The 16,683-nt window shown below is 36.2% G+C and overlaps 1 protein-coding gene across 1 annotated transcript; it reads left to right on the forward strand.

Moving 5' to 3' along the window:
• Window positions 1-203: 203 nt before the first annotated feature.
• Window positions 204-1,259, forward strand: LOC115921693 (transcription factor 7-like 2). The gene is made up of 3 exons (XM_030979629.1): window positions 204-563; window positions 700-778; window positions 1,133-1,259. The coding sequence occupies exons 1-3, from the start codon at window positions 363-365 to the stop codon at window positions 1,249-1,251; spliced, it is 399 nt and encodes a 132-aa protein (XP_030835489.1). The 5' UTR covers window positions 204-362; the 3' UTR covers window positions 1,252-1,259.
• Window positions 1,260-16,683: the final 15,424 nt, after the last annotated feature.

A 16,683-nucleotide genomic window follows, 5' to 3' on the forward strand; every position in this document is an offset into this window, starting at 1 on the left:
GATAATAATATCCGAGTCGCCAATGTTTACCGTTTGAAAAGCATTGGGGTTTACTATATCACTAAAAAGGAATGCCAGGAATTTGATTAATATTCATGAGCTTGTGCTGTGACATCATTGGCCAGGGCGATAATTGATTGGCCCTCGTTGACCCAACTGACAGACCGAACTGTCAATCAAGGGTGCGGCAGTGCTTTGATGTTAGCCAGACTCGCACTTCGCACACTGCATGTACACAGTACAAGTGAATGGCGAAACTCAGTGGTGCGGGTGCATGTTTCGAATGGGTCTAACGCGAAAAAGTGGGGTCAACTTGGGGAGATTTTTACTGCTATTTCTTGTTGGATTTTTACTAGGAAACGATGCCACAACAGCATAGTCGTGGTGGAGAGGACGATGGACCACCGGACGAGACCAAGACTTATCATACGGAAGGAGAACAGGAGGAAAAAGCGAGCGAAAACGTGGTCGGACCTCGGGACTCTTTCGATCATTTGAACGACGTGAAGTCTAGTTTGATCGACGAGGGAGAGTCGGTATCTCAAAAAGGCTCAAGTTCGCAGGTACATGCCAATCGCTTTCGAAACAACACACCGCTATTTGAGCGGCCTAATTTGTATGTGATATATTCCACCTATGTGTGTCATCTTCGTGAATGCCTTCTAATTTTCTCAAATTGTTTTATGGTCTTTTTAACAGAGAAATAAACGACTGAGCTCAGGCTATGGCGATCATTCAAAAGAAGACCGCCACAAGAAGCTTCACTCGGTCAGTGACGGTAAGAAATGAAACCCTACATTATTTTTAATCCATACATTTACCTTAACGATGATTAAATATATATTTATTGCAAACATGACTTCATGATTAGTTGATCTTACAATATAGATACATGAAACCCCTCTAGTTGTTCGAATTTTTGAATTATTTAGCTGTTAATTCGGGTAAACAAAGTCGCCGCCGCACACGTTTGATCGGCCGCCTGTGCGAATACACATTGAAAGCGGTACGCTTTACCCTCTCGGTCGCTCGGGCTAGTGTGGGCATTGGCTCGCGCCAAAATATGCCCCCTCGATCTCGCCAAACCACGGCAATTTATTCTCCAAATCCCCTTTTTATTTTCATTTTACAGGGTCCAAACTCGACCACATTGCTCGTTTCACCCCGTACTCAAGCCTGGCCTTCATAGCGAATGCTGGTTACCCAAATGGATCAATGGTCGGAGGACCGGGGGTGAGTTACAATTTATAATCCTCGACCTTGTTACCGGGCCGTAAATCACTGCGCTGTACTGCACTGTGAAATAACGTGTGCACATAAACCCATAGAGCTAGCCCGTTGCCTTTGTAAATGCACCCCGATTGATGCGGCTTGGCCTGTGGTTAGCAGCACAGCTACAGTGCTGCAATGCCTGCCTGCACTGGGTGCTGTAGAAACGGCCTCCGGTGGGTGCAATACTGGTAACCTCTAAAGCTACACATGGGTTTTGTGTATACACAGGGTCAAAATAACCACCAGCTAGACTCAACTGTGGTTTGTAGCCAAAATAGACCTTTTCGTTGTCTCTTGGCTCATACCATTTTATTGAATCAGTTCTATGAATAATAAAATAAGATAGTGATTTTTTTTGCTCAGTCCTTATATTTTTTTTCTTTCTGTTATTAAATCAACTGTAGGATGAAAAGAATAAACTATGTTTGCTGTTGATTAAAAAAGTAGATAAGCAGCATTAAAATAATGTGGATTAAAATAAATGGTTCAGTATTTACCAGTGTTTAAAAATAAATTCCTTATTAATATGAGTGGAAGCATAAAATTTAAGAAATAAACATTCATACAGAATATCAATCCATATCTTTTGGGTATGAAGTTGATCGATAAAAGCAAACATGAGGTGAAACATTTGTTCTAAATTAAATAAAACATGCTTTTTTAAGGATTCCATCACCCTTCAATTGTGTTACAATAAAAATACTTTTGGAGAACAAACACAAGTCAAATTTGTAAAACAATAAATCATCCCCCTGAGAATTTCAATTTGATTTATAATCTTTAAAAAAAATGTATATAATCAATTAATAAAAAATTGAACCATTTTGTCCTTAATGTTCTCAATTGACTATTCCTTGAGGAGTAAATCGGTTCACATGCTTTAATTGCTTTTGTTTAAAAAATAATTGAATGAATAGAACATTCAATTATAGTATGTTTTCTAATATGCCTCATATACAATGTGATATATTCCTTTATAGAGCCATTAAAAATTGCCCTTCTTACATTAGAAAGGAACGCAGTAAAATAAAAAGTGTTGTCTTACAAGAAAAGCATTAGAAAGGAGAGTAAACATATTGTTTGAGATTTGATGGGCGTTTATACATTGCTCAGTCTGCTACCTGGTGAGAGAAGAATTTTGATTGTGTCGCCCATCTAATGCACTGAACCCATGTCAAGATGTTTTCCTAGGTTCGTTCCCACGAACAGAAAATGTGTGATGTAGATTTGGTTTCTTGATGTACCCCAAGAAAAGTTGACGCCAGTGTACCAGCGACTTCAATATATGTGTTACAGTATTTATTTTTAAAAGGGGTTGCGTATGGCACCAGGCACATACATTGTAATGTATGACTATGGTGATGGTAATGGTGCTGTGATAGGTGACCAGTCCTTTGGTCTGGCCTCTTTTTAATTTTCAAAAAAAGACTTTGGGAAATAGTTATTCAGTAAATCTTTTTCTTTCCCCCACATCCATGTAACCTAATCTTGCTGTTGTTTTGTATTCACTGTTTTCTTCAATTTATCTCTTTTGAAGTAATAATAATAATGATAATAATAACAACATCAACAACAACAACAGATTTGCAATTTGGTTTCATTGATGTTTAGGGTTAGGTTTAAGTCTAGTGTTTTTGAAGTCAAGGCTTGAAGATTTAATGTAAAATAGTAAGGAAATCGTCCGCTCAGTTATTGTCAGCTTGAACCTACACTGTATGTTTTCCGAGACTGTGGTGACCATTGTAATATTACAATCCGTGGGAATGCCCCCTCCGTTCTTCCACTCATATGGACAACACACTTGCACCACATTGCAAGAAACCCAAGCCTTGATTGACATGGACATGACCTTTGAACTAGTTTCTATTTCTGGGAATACATCAACCCCCACAAGCGCCAGATCATGTGTCTGTAAACCATATTACCACTTGCATCTTTCATGCACATGTCCATGGAAATCACATTCATATTTTTGTTGATGACTTTATCACATTCTACAAATTTTTTCCCTTTCTGCCCATTGGAGGAATTTAAAGCCGGAGCAAAAAACAACAAAACTTGTAATCCATATTGATCTCAGAAACATATAATATGCAAGAACATTGTAAATCAAGGAATTCGGTACTTTTTTTGATTTGTTATAAATTATTGAATGTCATGTATTAATATGGTCTTAGAAACCCACATAATATGCAAGCACTTCAAGAAATTGTGTACTTTAGGTTTTCAAAATTATTGAATGTCCTGTAATAATACAGGTACATTGTAGACCCCCATCTTTAAGAGTAGTTTTGATATTTTGACAACCTTCAACCCAAGCAATACACTGGTCTCAGAAAGTTTCTGGTTTAATGGCGACCCACAAAAAGTCCATTAAAAAAAAGATAGTCAATGTAAGATATCTTTTTTATATTAAACTTTGGGTACCTTTTTGAAAATGTTGTCTGCGCGGTTAAGCAGCTGGCCTTGTTGCGCAATAATGCAAGAGTGCGTACTATTTGTTTAAGATAGATCAATGTAAATATGAATGACTCCTCATGAACTTGACAGTTATGAACAATCAAAGTGTGTGATCTTGAAACAACAGTGAATCATTGTAGCGTGGAAGATGGATCATGTACCTCACAGCTACAGATTCTATTTACACAGTATTTGTAAGAAAACAAAAAAGATAAGATAGGTATTACTTTTTAGGTTATTGCCATTCTAAGCAGTTTACAACTTTTATCACAAGTCAGATTAAAAAAATGTTTCTTTTAATTTTCTGTTTCACTTGTACAATATTTAAGAATTTGAGACAAATATTTGTTTCCGATGTACAGTTTAGAGATATACTGTAGTAAGCATACTAGACAATAGCCTAGACAATATGTGTATGCTTTATAAGACATTTTCCTTCTTCTTTTATTAAGCTTATAAGATAATATGTATGTACATGTACTTCACTTGACAACATTTATCTAGAAATTGTAGTGAGTAAAATCATTACATTAATTGATGAATCATTGCATTCCAGCAATCTTAACTTATAAATAGAAAATGTTTAATATCAGTTAAAATGTAGGAATTCCATCAAAGATTTGTGACTCTTTAACAAGATTTCTTAGTGATCTTCCTTAAGTTCCTTAGATCCCAAAGACAGCTTTCTTTCAAGGTTTAATCCAAATTGATGTCTTGTCATGCAATTGAAGTCTTTGTAATCCATCTTGCTATGCTGGAAACCTCTTACCAAGTTGCGGGAATGCTCAATGTTAGGCCTATTTACATTGCAGAAAAACCAATGTAAAAGATCATCGATTAAAAAAACAACCCATTAACACTACTGGATAAAGTCTAAGGAAAAACCTATAAAATTGTTAGTGTTTGTACAATTTTTTCTTCTTTTGTTTAAGTCGTGTGCATGACCCACTTTTCACTGCTCTGCATGCACTACATGTAGCACGGAAGCAGGAAGAGTCATGTGACCAGAAACTGGAATAATTCACCGATATTCGAGCATTTACACTGCAAAAAGGAGTGGAGTCTCGGTTGGTGTTTAAAAAATCACACTCTAGAGGTGTTTTTTTTCATTTGAGCACCTTCTGAAAAAACTCCACAATGTGAGAAAACTACCGGTAATGGTTTTTGCCTGTAGTTACAATACAGCTTTGATATCCATGCTTTCTTGAGAATCCTTGTCTCTTGGGTTCGTGCTGAAGTAGTAGATCATTACAGGTAAATGCTAAAGCTATTTGTAGCAATCTTGGTTCCCTTATGTGTGACCCCTAGACTACACGCACACCTCATTCATGAGAGAGGAATGAAAGAGATAGAGGGCAACAAATCCCCTAAATGGCTCGAGCGCGACAAAAGAGCGATACCGTCACGAAGACTATCGCAACAATTTCATGCAAAGAAAAGGAGAACACACCTAGCTGATAAATGGCTTGGAGAGTATTAATGTCAGAGCATTATCTTGCGTTTTTTGCACGTAATCAGCATTAAAAATGTCCTCAGGGTCGACAAAGTGAGGCTGTACAAAAGCGAAAGGGGCAGCAACTATTCTGTTGAGACTATCTCCATTAGTATCAGGCTGCAGATTATATCCCCTGATCCCGTTTTTACTGTTATCTTACCACATTCTAAGGCAGGGGTCGTAATTTATGCACTAGTACAGCGATGACTGATTTATGTGGGCCGTGTTAAAAGAGAGTTTACAGTTAGTACATGATAATGGCAATTTATCCAACCTCCTTTTGTGAATTCATCATCTCAAAGTTTACAAGTGTAAGAATGGGAATAGAGGGATTAATTTATAAGTACATGTAGTTTTTTCTTCAGACTTGGAAACGGTTCTATTTGTATTCAAATGTACATGTAGAAGGCTACAAGCCTTATCTAGATTAATTACTTATTATTGGTCAGCACACTGATCTGTCTTTTCCAAGTTGTAGCTCAAATGGCATTCTGTCTAATTACATACATGTAGGTCATAGATTTCAATTTCCCAGTTTGTACAACCACAAATACATATTTAGGATATATATACAAATGTACATGTAAGAAAATGTAGCCATTTTTATGGTACAACTGTAGATGAAAAACAATTGTCACAGGGGTCACAAAATAGATTTGCTTACTCTTAAATCATATTGGATATAGGCCTATAGGAGAACGCAAACATTCTGAAGATTTAATTTTGAAATGCCTTGCTTTTCAATTTTTTAGTTAAGGGTAGATCTCAATAAACAATTGTGTGTCACAAGTGATCCACATTTTAAGTTGGATACAATCTCTAGGATACAAACTTTTCTGCATTCATAACTCGATGAAGATGGGTTTTTCTTGACGTGAATTGCAGAGAAAAGAAGTTTTTGCAAATGGAAGCCAATATTTCGGCCACCAACCCCCTTTTCAACCATATCTCAATGATGAAAAATAGGTTAAAAGTGAAATGGCAATATCTTGGCATTTTGATCTTCAAATACTTCAAAAATTCACATGCACAGCAAACATTGCAACCATTGCGCTTCATTGAATTAGACTGTGCTCTAGTTGGGTATTATATTTGTAGGCTCACATGTACTTGTATTAAATGGAAGACGAATTCCTTTAGAAACATTATTTTCACTAACCTACATTGTGTAGTCCCACATGCATCATTTCTATGTTCTTGCTTTGGGTGGTAAGTCCATGTTAGCACTGCACAATATATTACCAATTTACTATTTTGATTTCATTACCCCACTCTGCAGGGAAAGGGGGTTAATGAATCCAATAAATCTATAGTACAGCGCCACCGAGCGGAGAAACAAAAGGTCAAAGAACTTTTAAACAAAAATGTACAGTATTCATGTGTCCTGACGTAAAGTTGACTTTTCTCTTGCATACGGGCAAAGCGAGGCAGTGTATGAATAACTTGTTTGCTTGCGACCGTATTTAGATGCGTAGATATTTCGGAGATGAGAGATGAATTAACTAATTATAAAATGATTTTGTCCTGAAAGCAGCAAGTTCAGTGCACTGTTGTGGAACTCGAGTAGTACCAGTACATGAACATGTACTTCAAATAACTTAACATTGATAGTACCTGCACATGAGTAGGTCTTTGTTACACATGCTTTACTGAAATATCTTTGCTAAAGCAGGTTTGAATGAAGTAGTTCTGGCTGTCATATATCTTAAAGGGATTGATTAACAATGTTAAATTTGAGATGAACAGCCCTGTTATCAGTGTCTGTGATATGGTGTAATATTGAAGCCCTAAACAAATTGCGCTTCAAAATAATCAAGAAGTGCCTCAAAAAAAGTAAAAATCTTTGAGTGACCGGTTTTACCGTACTCATTTTCCCCAATAAATTTGTAATTCCATTCATAAATATCTTGATAATCAGACGGGCGATCGGCTTGTAAAAGTCATGGGGTTCCTGACTGACCTAAACTAGTTTATAATTATCATTGCAGCATGAGCTAAATCCAGGATTTTGTTTCAGAATCTGAGACAAAGTTACCGGATCCCTTTAAGAATTGAACATTGAGATATTATCATGTTCACATCACAGTGATCATTATGGGCAAAAAAGAAAACCATTCATTTTTATGTTTATATACAATTGAACAAGGAAGGAAACAGCTTGTGTTGTAATTATTATCGTTTTGTAAAGATTTCTTTTCCTTTTCCAAAGGGCAAGGGGATTTTTGTGAGGCTTTCGTTGTTCATAGTGGGCCATTTATTCTTTCTTCCTAAAAATAGCTTGAAATTTGGTTACCAATGCATTACATCATTCATTATGCCACATACAGTAATACAAAAATACCATTATACAAAAATACTATTCCCACCCAAGGAACATCAACAACAACCACAACAACATCAAATACAATAGCAGTAGCAGCAGCAACAACAACAACAAAAACAATAATGATAACAGTATCAGCAGCAACAGCAGCAAAAATGTGGGCTTATTCATATTACATGTCTACACATCATATCATATCTAATCTATTAATATTACATTGATAGTCATCTTGCAAAATGTGTCCTAAAAATTTGTGTGCAGACTGAATCAAATTTGCAATTCCAGTAATCTTATTAGAAATTCATCCTTTTCTATCAGATATTAGAGAACATGAGATAAATTTCCATGTTTATGGGATATGTAAGCTAATTTCAGTGACCTTCATCACTGTTCACAGTTATTATCACAATTCTAGGAAAAAAATGCAGAAAGGCCTGTCGCTATTTTCTAAATTATATCATGGAGTCGCCATAAATCTGAAGGCTGGTTCTTAATAATGTAAAATTATTTTCATTCCAAATGTTTGACATTAACTGTGTTCAGTATAATGCTTTTCATTTACAGTGTACAACCAATTGGCTGAATTAAAAAGAAGAAAAATTCCATGAGGATTTTTGTTAAAAGCAATAATGTTTTTTGACAATATTGGACTATTCTGACAGCAAAGGGGCCTATTTTCAATTAAAAATAATAGGGGCCTTTCTAAACTATCTGGGAATTATTTTTCCTTGTTTTTTAAATAATTTTTACTAGTGCCATCAGTTTCCTGAAGCACCATCTCCTTTCGGATGGTGAGCTAATTTAACTGCAGACATGTGGTCTAAAAGTGAAATACAATGTATAGCGACAGGAAGTCGAAAGAAAGTGTACAATTAATGAGCCAGCGAGAGCGAGCTTGCACTGGACTTCTGTGGAATCGTCATTATCTCTGTGTTTCTCCCATTATTGCAAGAAAGGACAATGGGTCTGTTTTTCTCTTTTGGAGGAAGAAAAAAATTAAACACTTTCCAGCAATGGTTGTAACAAGGAGCCAATTCCTGCTCAGGTCGGGATTACATGTACTCGTACTTGTAGGCCTACTTATTTAAAGGAAAGGATGGTATATTAGAGTTTAAGTAAGGAGTTTGCGTTATTTTGCGAATAGTTTCATGAAATGACTTGTCTCCAAAGCTTGAGATGGTCGCAAAAACTGTAGCGATTTATACCCTGCAATATTATGATATGATTGATGCTGTAAATGGGTGTCATTTTGTGCTTCCCCCAAAAAAGGAGAAATATGTAATGTTTATTTTTAATAAGCCATTTATGTGCTTTTCATGATACTCCCAATTTACACTGTAGATATCAAATTGTGTTTGTATTTTGAAGATGATATAATATGTTTTTTATCTTGATTGGGAAATATTATAAATGAAATGAAAAAGAGTGTGTATTGATGCACAATTGCACATACATGTACACATAGGTCTGTAAAAAAGGCTAGTTAAATAGTAAAGCTGTGCAAAATATGCTGTAGTAGTGCATGAATTAAGCAAACAATTATGAGGAAAAAAATGATCCAGTCAAATGGTGGGAGAAGTCGTAGGAAACCCCCACAGGAGGGGAGAGAGAAGGAGACAAATTCAATAATTGGCTGGAATCGCACATTGCGTATTGGTATAGCCCTAACTCAGTCCGATAGTCAACTGCAAGACAAACATATAGGTATGTGAGTCTGCATACGTGGAGAATGTATGTCGGCCTGTGATTGTAGAAACTAGGGTAAATATTGGGCGAGATGAAGAAGGGAAAAAATGGGGAGAAAATGAGTGGGGTAGAGAGAGAGATTGGGGGTTTTACAGGTAACATTATGTTTGTGAGTAAATGGAATATAATGTTAAATCAGGATGAGAGAGAAAGAAAGAGAGTGAGAGAGAGAGAGAGAGAGAGAGATACAGAAGGGGGGGGGGGAACTTTGTGAAAAAACAAGGAAGGCGAGTGGCAAGCAGTGACAGATTGTGAGAAATACAATATACCGGTAACAAATAAAATATCAGATTATTGGAAACAAGTTTGTTATGGTACCAGCATCTGAAAATTCAAAAGTTAAAGTACATGTGTGTACAGTATGTTGTAAAGTCTTCTACACTACGTTCACCAAATTTTATATACAACATGTATGAAATAGGGGGGGGGGATACACTTTTCATTTGAAATTGAAAGCAGGAAGATAGTGTCACTAATGAAATCCTTGATACAAGGCTGACCATTTCGCAATGAATCATTCAAATCGCCCCTCAGTTACTGGAAATCTCCCATTTTCCCCCTTAAAAAACCAAAGGTGATTAACCCTCAGACCTAAACCCCTCCAAACCCCTCAAACCGAAAGCACTCCAGAACACAGCCCCTCACAAAAGCACAGTCAATACTCCATCATTAGGCCTCCATATACAGTACATAGCAAGCCCTCAGCTAGACAATAGACTCCTTTCTTTGATCTTGTGTGGTCAGTGAAATCATGCCTCCATTGTGGTGGCGAATTCTAGTCTACTTTCTAAGAGATATTCCTACCTTTTTTCTTGTTTTGCCCATCTATTTTTAAGCATTTAGCTTGTGTATAATCATGTGTTTGATTTTGTTTTTCTGGGATTAAATTTGTCAGAACTCAGAAGTAATTTTACTTCATATAAGTTTCAGTCAAATTAGAGATTGTCTCATACTTTTCTTTACATATTAAAACTAAAACACCTCCACAATACCAAATGTATGGACATTTTCAAAATATACTTATTCTTACTTGTTCAAACACTTCAATTTATAATTTATGTTAAAAAATGAGTCTATCATAACTGTTAATTATTTGAATAAAATCTGTTCAAAGATATATAGTGCTAAATTTCACATATATACAGACAGTGTAATAATATAAAAAAAAATGAAATTAGGTATAATTAAAAAGTTGCAATTCAAGGATGTTTAACAGGATAACAAATAATGTTTCAAGTATTAACCTTTAAATTGTATAATATATTGCACATCACATGTGAAAAATTATTGTTCTGTATACGGTAATACACTCCTAATTTACCTGTGGGTTGTTTAGAATAAGAAGTCTAAATATTGAGACTATTTTCACCCAACTTGGATGTTGGCTGGTGGGTCGCCCCGCTTTGTTGTATTGTTAACAGGTAAATAGTTCAAAGGGAGGGAAAATAAAAGGTAGTTCAACCAGTCTGTTGTGAAAGGCAGGTAAAAACCATGTATACAATATATATGACTAACATCACAACATCTAGAACTTTGGTAACAATCTTCCAAATTCATGTTGAATTGGTTGTTTTCCTAAAAGGTACTTTCAAAGTCTTTTTACTTATTTATTCAATGTTTTGAACAATCGCAAATGATATCATAAGCTGGCTTAGATAAACACACACACCAACATATTCTCACAATTTGATTTATGAAATAAATATCTTAAAACAAGCAAAAAGGTACCGGTAATAGGAAAAGTAATAGTACATGTATAGGAAATGTACTTGTGTATTTGAATTTGTACAATGTTGTGTTTTGGCATACATGTACCTGCTCAGTATTTACAGATGTTCATATTATCTTCTCTGAGATTGGTAATAATATGAGCATAAACACAATTAAATGATTATCCTTGAATTTTACACATTTTCTGTATGAAACTGAATGTGCACCTTGTACAGTATGAAAACACGACATCCTTACAAGTCATGTGTACAATATATATAGCAATAATATTCTTGGGTTAAATTAAATTGAAAAGAAACAACATTGTACTAGCTGCGGCTTTTGGACGGAGGTAACAGCGGGCTTTGCGCTTCTCTCGGTTGTTTAATTGTCCGCCTGATGAGTTGGTCCTTGGCCTTTGTGGGAGGCTATTGTGTTTGGTTTGAGAGAAGATTCTGGTTTATTTCATAGAAATGAGAGTGGGCGGACTAAAAAAAGGGTTTAAACAAAAGCGAAGTTCGCTGTTTTAACAAAATGGCCGCCATGACTGGTTCTATACAAGCAGGGGATGTGTTGTTTCAATGGCTAGAGGTTGAATTTGAAGGACAGTGTAAGAGATGTGAATAGTACATATGCCTGTCAGGTCTTTCTGTACAGGTTCAGTACAGTATTGAATGCAGAATTAAATAGATTTCAAATGGTCAATTACAGGTCTATGTTTTATGTACCTGTAGTGCTTGTCATCATATGACTGAATTGTAGAAATTATGTATTTAAATAATTAGTGTATGTTTGCTATGCACTAATCACAGAAACATTTTAGAAATGGCATTATTCTAGTTCATGATGGTCTGATAGTGACCTTTGAACTTACAGATGTACCTGGTTGCTATGGCAGCAAGCCTTAGGAAGAATTACATCATTCCTCATTTGACCATCCAAAATTTAAAAATTCTATTCCAGCTGAGGCTTAATGTGTGTTTCATTATGCCACTTAGTCCCATCCATCCCAATTAATGTTCCTTATCACCTCTACACACAAAACAAAAACCTCATGTTGGTGCCATAAACCAGGTTCTTTAGTGGCCCTTGAAAGCCTCAGAATGCCTCCAATTGTTCTCTTGGGCACACATACACTGGATTGTGTTTGTTTGAGTTTGTTTGTCATGGCAAAGTTTTGTGTACCAAGTGCTAAGTGGTTTGGAGAATTATGAGAAATTACAGCTTGGTACTAGTATTACCCTACACTAGGGGGGACTCTACATGTAAGACTTGTTCACACTTCAGTCTTTGTTAACCTCTATGTAAATTTCCTTTTGTATTGGGTTTAATTAATGGGAAGCCTTGTTCATATTTAGGGATCATAGGTAGATTCTAGGTGTCGACTGTCAAGTGCTAAGTGATTTTGAAAGTTTTGGGTAAAATTGAAGGGCCAATTCACACTTGGGTCCTCTTGACTCTTTTCCATTTCCATTGGGTTGAACGAGTAGCCTTGTTCACATGTGGATAATCCCATTGCTGTTGATTCACTGTGTACACATAGTGAGTTGAATTCAAACACAAAACCAACTAAACTTGAGGACTTATAACTACCAACTACATGTTGTACGTGTACGTTTCCCATGTTCTACAAGTCAAAGAGAAGGTTGAGTTCTGGGGAGAGGTGAAAAATAATTTATGAGCGTTATCATTGTTATTATGCAAGTGTGGAAGAACATCAGAGAAAAAAACGTTCCCTGGAAAAAGCATAGCTCTTCAATTGCCATCATATTTTAAATATGACAAGTAACATTTTAAAAATGAGCCCAAATTTTATGCCACATGTTTGTGTAGTCTCATATACATTTTTCTGTGTTTAGTGCTTGTTACTTTACCAAGACTGGGCCAAATATCTTATCATTTTGATGACTCCAGAACCTTGCAGTACACATCAATGTGCTACATGATCAACTTTGCCTGATCGATTCCACGCTGTTTCTTTTACAATACAATGACCAGAACTCAACTTTATCTTTAAGACTATAAGATGGAACCATATTAATAGTTGAGACTATGAGTTAATAGCCTTTGTGAATGTAATGTATGTTGATGTTAATATGCTGGACTACTGATGAGCAGTCACTGCCCCTAAAATACATCCGGTGACCGGTGCACAAGTAAGGATTTTGGCCGTATTCTGAACTTGTGATGCAGCAAAAGAAGTGCACTAGCTCCCACGAACATGAGCCCCTCCGTTTGTTGTTTCCCATGTTTGTGGTAGTCACCATACTGCTAGTCTGGCTTCAAAGCTTATGAAGATATCCTTGTCATTAAAAATATATGTCTGTAGTTAGAAGGGTGAAGACTACATAACTCTGGGGAAATGGTTATAGGGATATATGTTATGTACTCTAAATATACATGCTTTTGAAGAAGGTTGAGTTCTGGTAAGAGATGAAAAATAATTTTGGAGCAGTCCCATCCTTTGTACATGTATGTCAGATTGGAAGAATATCACAGTAGAAATGTCTCTCGATTCTTGAAAGGATTGATCTTAAAAAGCTCTCTTGTTCCAAGAATCTGAATAGAAGAAATAGCTGCACAGTGTTAGGACCAAACATTTGTGTGTAGTCCCATATATCTAGTATTTGTGCAGTGTAATCATTATCACATGACCTTCTGCGATATTTTCTTTTTTTCAATCATTACAAAACTCAACATCTATTCTTAAGTTTCTGTTAAGCTTCTACACAGTTTCTGTCACAATGTTAAAAGTGTAATGGCGTGACCAGTACTCAATTGTACACATTCTGTGATCTTATCCAAGCGTCAACACAGTTGAGAGGGGAAAATGGCACAGCCTGGAAGCTAGGTTAGGTAGTATGGGGCTCCTATTTTTAGGCTAGCTGTGAGACGGACGAGTCAGCGTGATAACACCCGTTCTGTTTACACAGACCGAGACTAATTTCTCATCAATGGGCATCCCTCTCTGCTCCAGTCCCCTTCGCTTTGTGCCCAAAGTACACGCTCCATGCCTCTGAGAGGGAGGGAGAGAGAGAGTGCGCTTCCAAAACATGAAGCTGTACTATAGCCGCGGCCCGGATCAGCTCCGGTGAAGCATAGCACGACAGGCGGGCCGAAGGGGGGTCGAGACGTTGATAAGAGTCGCCCTCCCCGGGTCGAGTCTTTACCCCCCTTTGGATTGTCCCCCCTGCCTTCGAAGCATCACGCTGGAAGATCTTTACTTTTGAAAACGAGCAGCCAGTGGAACTAACTCTGCTCCTTCCTTCCCCCCTTTGTGCTGCTGCCACCGACTGTTCAGTCTGGAGACATTACGACTCAAAGACTTTTCTATTCATTTCCTTTTGGAGGTGAAACGCTTGACTTAGCCCCCCTCTGGCACATCGCAGAACTCAACTCTAACTCCTGGGAAATAACGACATCCATAACAAACAAAATGTGGTGTTGATTCCATCTTCCTTTCATATCGTGTCCCTGATTTTATTCTTTCTTGCAAAACAGTTTGTTTACCTTTTTGACAACTGATCATGTTAGTGTTCTTAATTTTAGAGTAGGGTTTCGTGACAAATGGCTGAAAGAGAGGGATAGAGAGTCTTAAATGTTTTGCGGAAGCTATAGGATTTTGTTATCTCAAAATGGTGTTCCTTTCAAGGGAAGGTTGAGTTTTGTTATGATGACAAATGATCTGTGCGTTCTGCCAAATAACAAGATTGCAATTGAAATTATTCAGAAATGACAAGTAATCACTACAACTTTGGACCAACATTTTGATGCCAAATGTGTGCATAGTCCCATGTACCCATATCTGCGTTCAATGCTTTTTACTCTTATGTGCTTTCCAGCCAGATTGGATCAATTTGTTATCATTCTGATGATTCCAAAACCATGTACATGAAATAAACAATTTAGGAATCCCCTGTAGGTACATCTGTCTTTAAATTTGTTGACTTCTTTTTCCTTCAAAATGCACATATTTTACTAAAATTTGGCTTTTTCCATAGGAGACACATTCTTGTCTTTGTTCCTAGTGAGTCATTACTCATGAAAAAATGAATGGTAGCTCTACAAAATTAGAATAGACTACTTGTAGCTGTACTAATTAGTTGATATAGAGGATGTTGAATAGGTCATATCTTTCTGGAAAAATAGAAAAGCTATGCAGTGATTCAAAGAAATTCTCTTCACATTAATACATTATTTACTAGATTAGCCCTACATATTATGTACATTACATGTACATGTATTTTTCAATGGTTGAATATGCCTGGTATGATTTTTGTGTTATTTAGTTTATATCTTCATACGATTATTACCCAGTTGTGGGCTCTGCAAGATAAAGTCATTGCATTCATGTTGATTTCCGCCTTAAAAAGTGATTGTATCAAAATCAATCCTCAACATTTTGCAAGGAAACAGAGCCATATATGTCAAGGGGAATACATTTTCTTTTTCTTCTACAAAACCCTCTGCAAAAGTATTATGCTTCAAAACAAATGCATATTAATTATCATCGTGCATTGATGAGATTTCTTTTGCTGTCTCTTTTTCTTTTCAAACCATCGGAGTTTAACCTCCCACAGGAAGTCGATGAAAAGAACTTGGTTTTTATGAGTCGACGAGTGGTTTTAACGACAAAGAAACGCTTTCTTGTCTGAGTGTATGGCAAGTTCAGACTTACATTGTAAATGTGAATTTTTTTCGATCGCATTATGATTGAATGTTTATAAATGACAAAAATAGTCGCTGGTGAATCGGGAATGACACTGCAACTTCTGTGAATTGGTATTTTATTTATTATTGTAAATGGTAATCCTGTTGTCTAGTGTTGTGTTAAATTGAGTGAGAAGGTAAACTGGAGAGGTGCAATAGTTTAAAGTAAATATTTGCTCATACAGATCTTTCATCTAGTTTGTTGTATAAGTTTCATAAATGGCATTGAAGTATTGAAGAGATTGTTTTGCTATTTTGTAGGATGTGTGAAGATTTCCGTTGTTGAAATTATGAAGTAATCTTATCCCTAGGCCTAAGGCTTAGCTTATTAACTAACGCCCTGTTAAGCAATAATCATATTTGTTATTCATTTCACTGTCTGCCTAGGTTAGGCCTTGTTTTTGTGATTATCCTGAGTGTGTCAATAAAATACTTGAAATCTTCAACTTTTTCTCATCACAACAGTCTAGTAAATACATGGTCGAGGAATCAATTAAGTAATACTGTTAACTTGCAGAGCAATGAATATTGTTGTTTATCTAACTTTTAAATAGTAAGCATTATATCTTTTTAGGTATAAAAAACAAATTTGGTTTAAGACTACAGTGCATTTATACATAGGGTCCAATTTAAACAATTTTCATGTATGATTTTGGGAATTCAGCTTTTAGTATTAATCAGTATTAAAGCATTATTTTGTTAATCATGTGCAACAGCCCCCTTTTGTCCTACTTGTTCTATCCTACAGTACACATCAAACAGAGTACCCAGTAAAGTAAAGTTTAACTTTGATCAAGTCTCTCTTTCATATAAAGGATCCTGTGAACATTCAAAAGTCACTGGTAGATAAAAAAGCTAATAGATCAAGCAAGCAGTATAGCAAGAAGAAAATGGGCAGTTTAAAAAAAAATTGGAACTCATTACTTTCGCTTGGCCCTTATATCATGGTAATGAGAATGAATTACTG

This window comes from Strongylocentrotus purpuratus, unplaced genomic scaffold, assembly GCF_000002235.5.
Source record: "Strongylocentrotus purpuratus isolate Spur 01 unplaced genomic scaffold, Spur_5.0 spur5_scaffold_10, whole genome shotgun sequence".
Classification (NCBI taxonomy): Eukaryota; Metazoa; Echinodermata; class Echinoidea; order Camarodonta; family Strongylocentrotidae; genus Strongylocentrotus; species Strongylocentrotus purpuratus.

Excerpts from the sequence above, each read along its gene's own strand:
- LOC115921693 (XM_030979629.1), top strand. The coding sequence starts at position 363 with ATGCCACAACAGCATAGTCGTGGTGGAGAGGACGATGGACCACCGGAC. Across the intron at positions 564-699 it reads AAAAAGGCTCAAGTTCGCAG|AGAAATAAACGACTGAGCTC; the intron begins GTACATGCCAAT and ends TCTTTTTAACAG. Across the intron at positions 779-1,132 it reads GCTTCACTCGGTCAGTGACG|GGTCCAAACTCGACCACATT; the intron begins GTAAGAAATGAA and ends TTCATTTTACAG.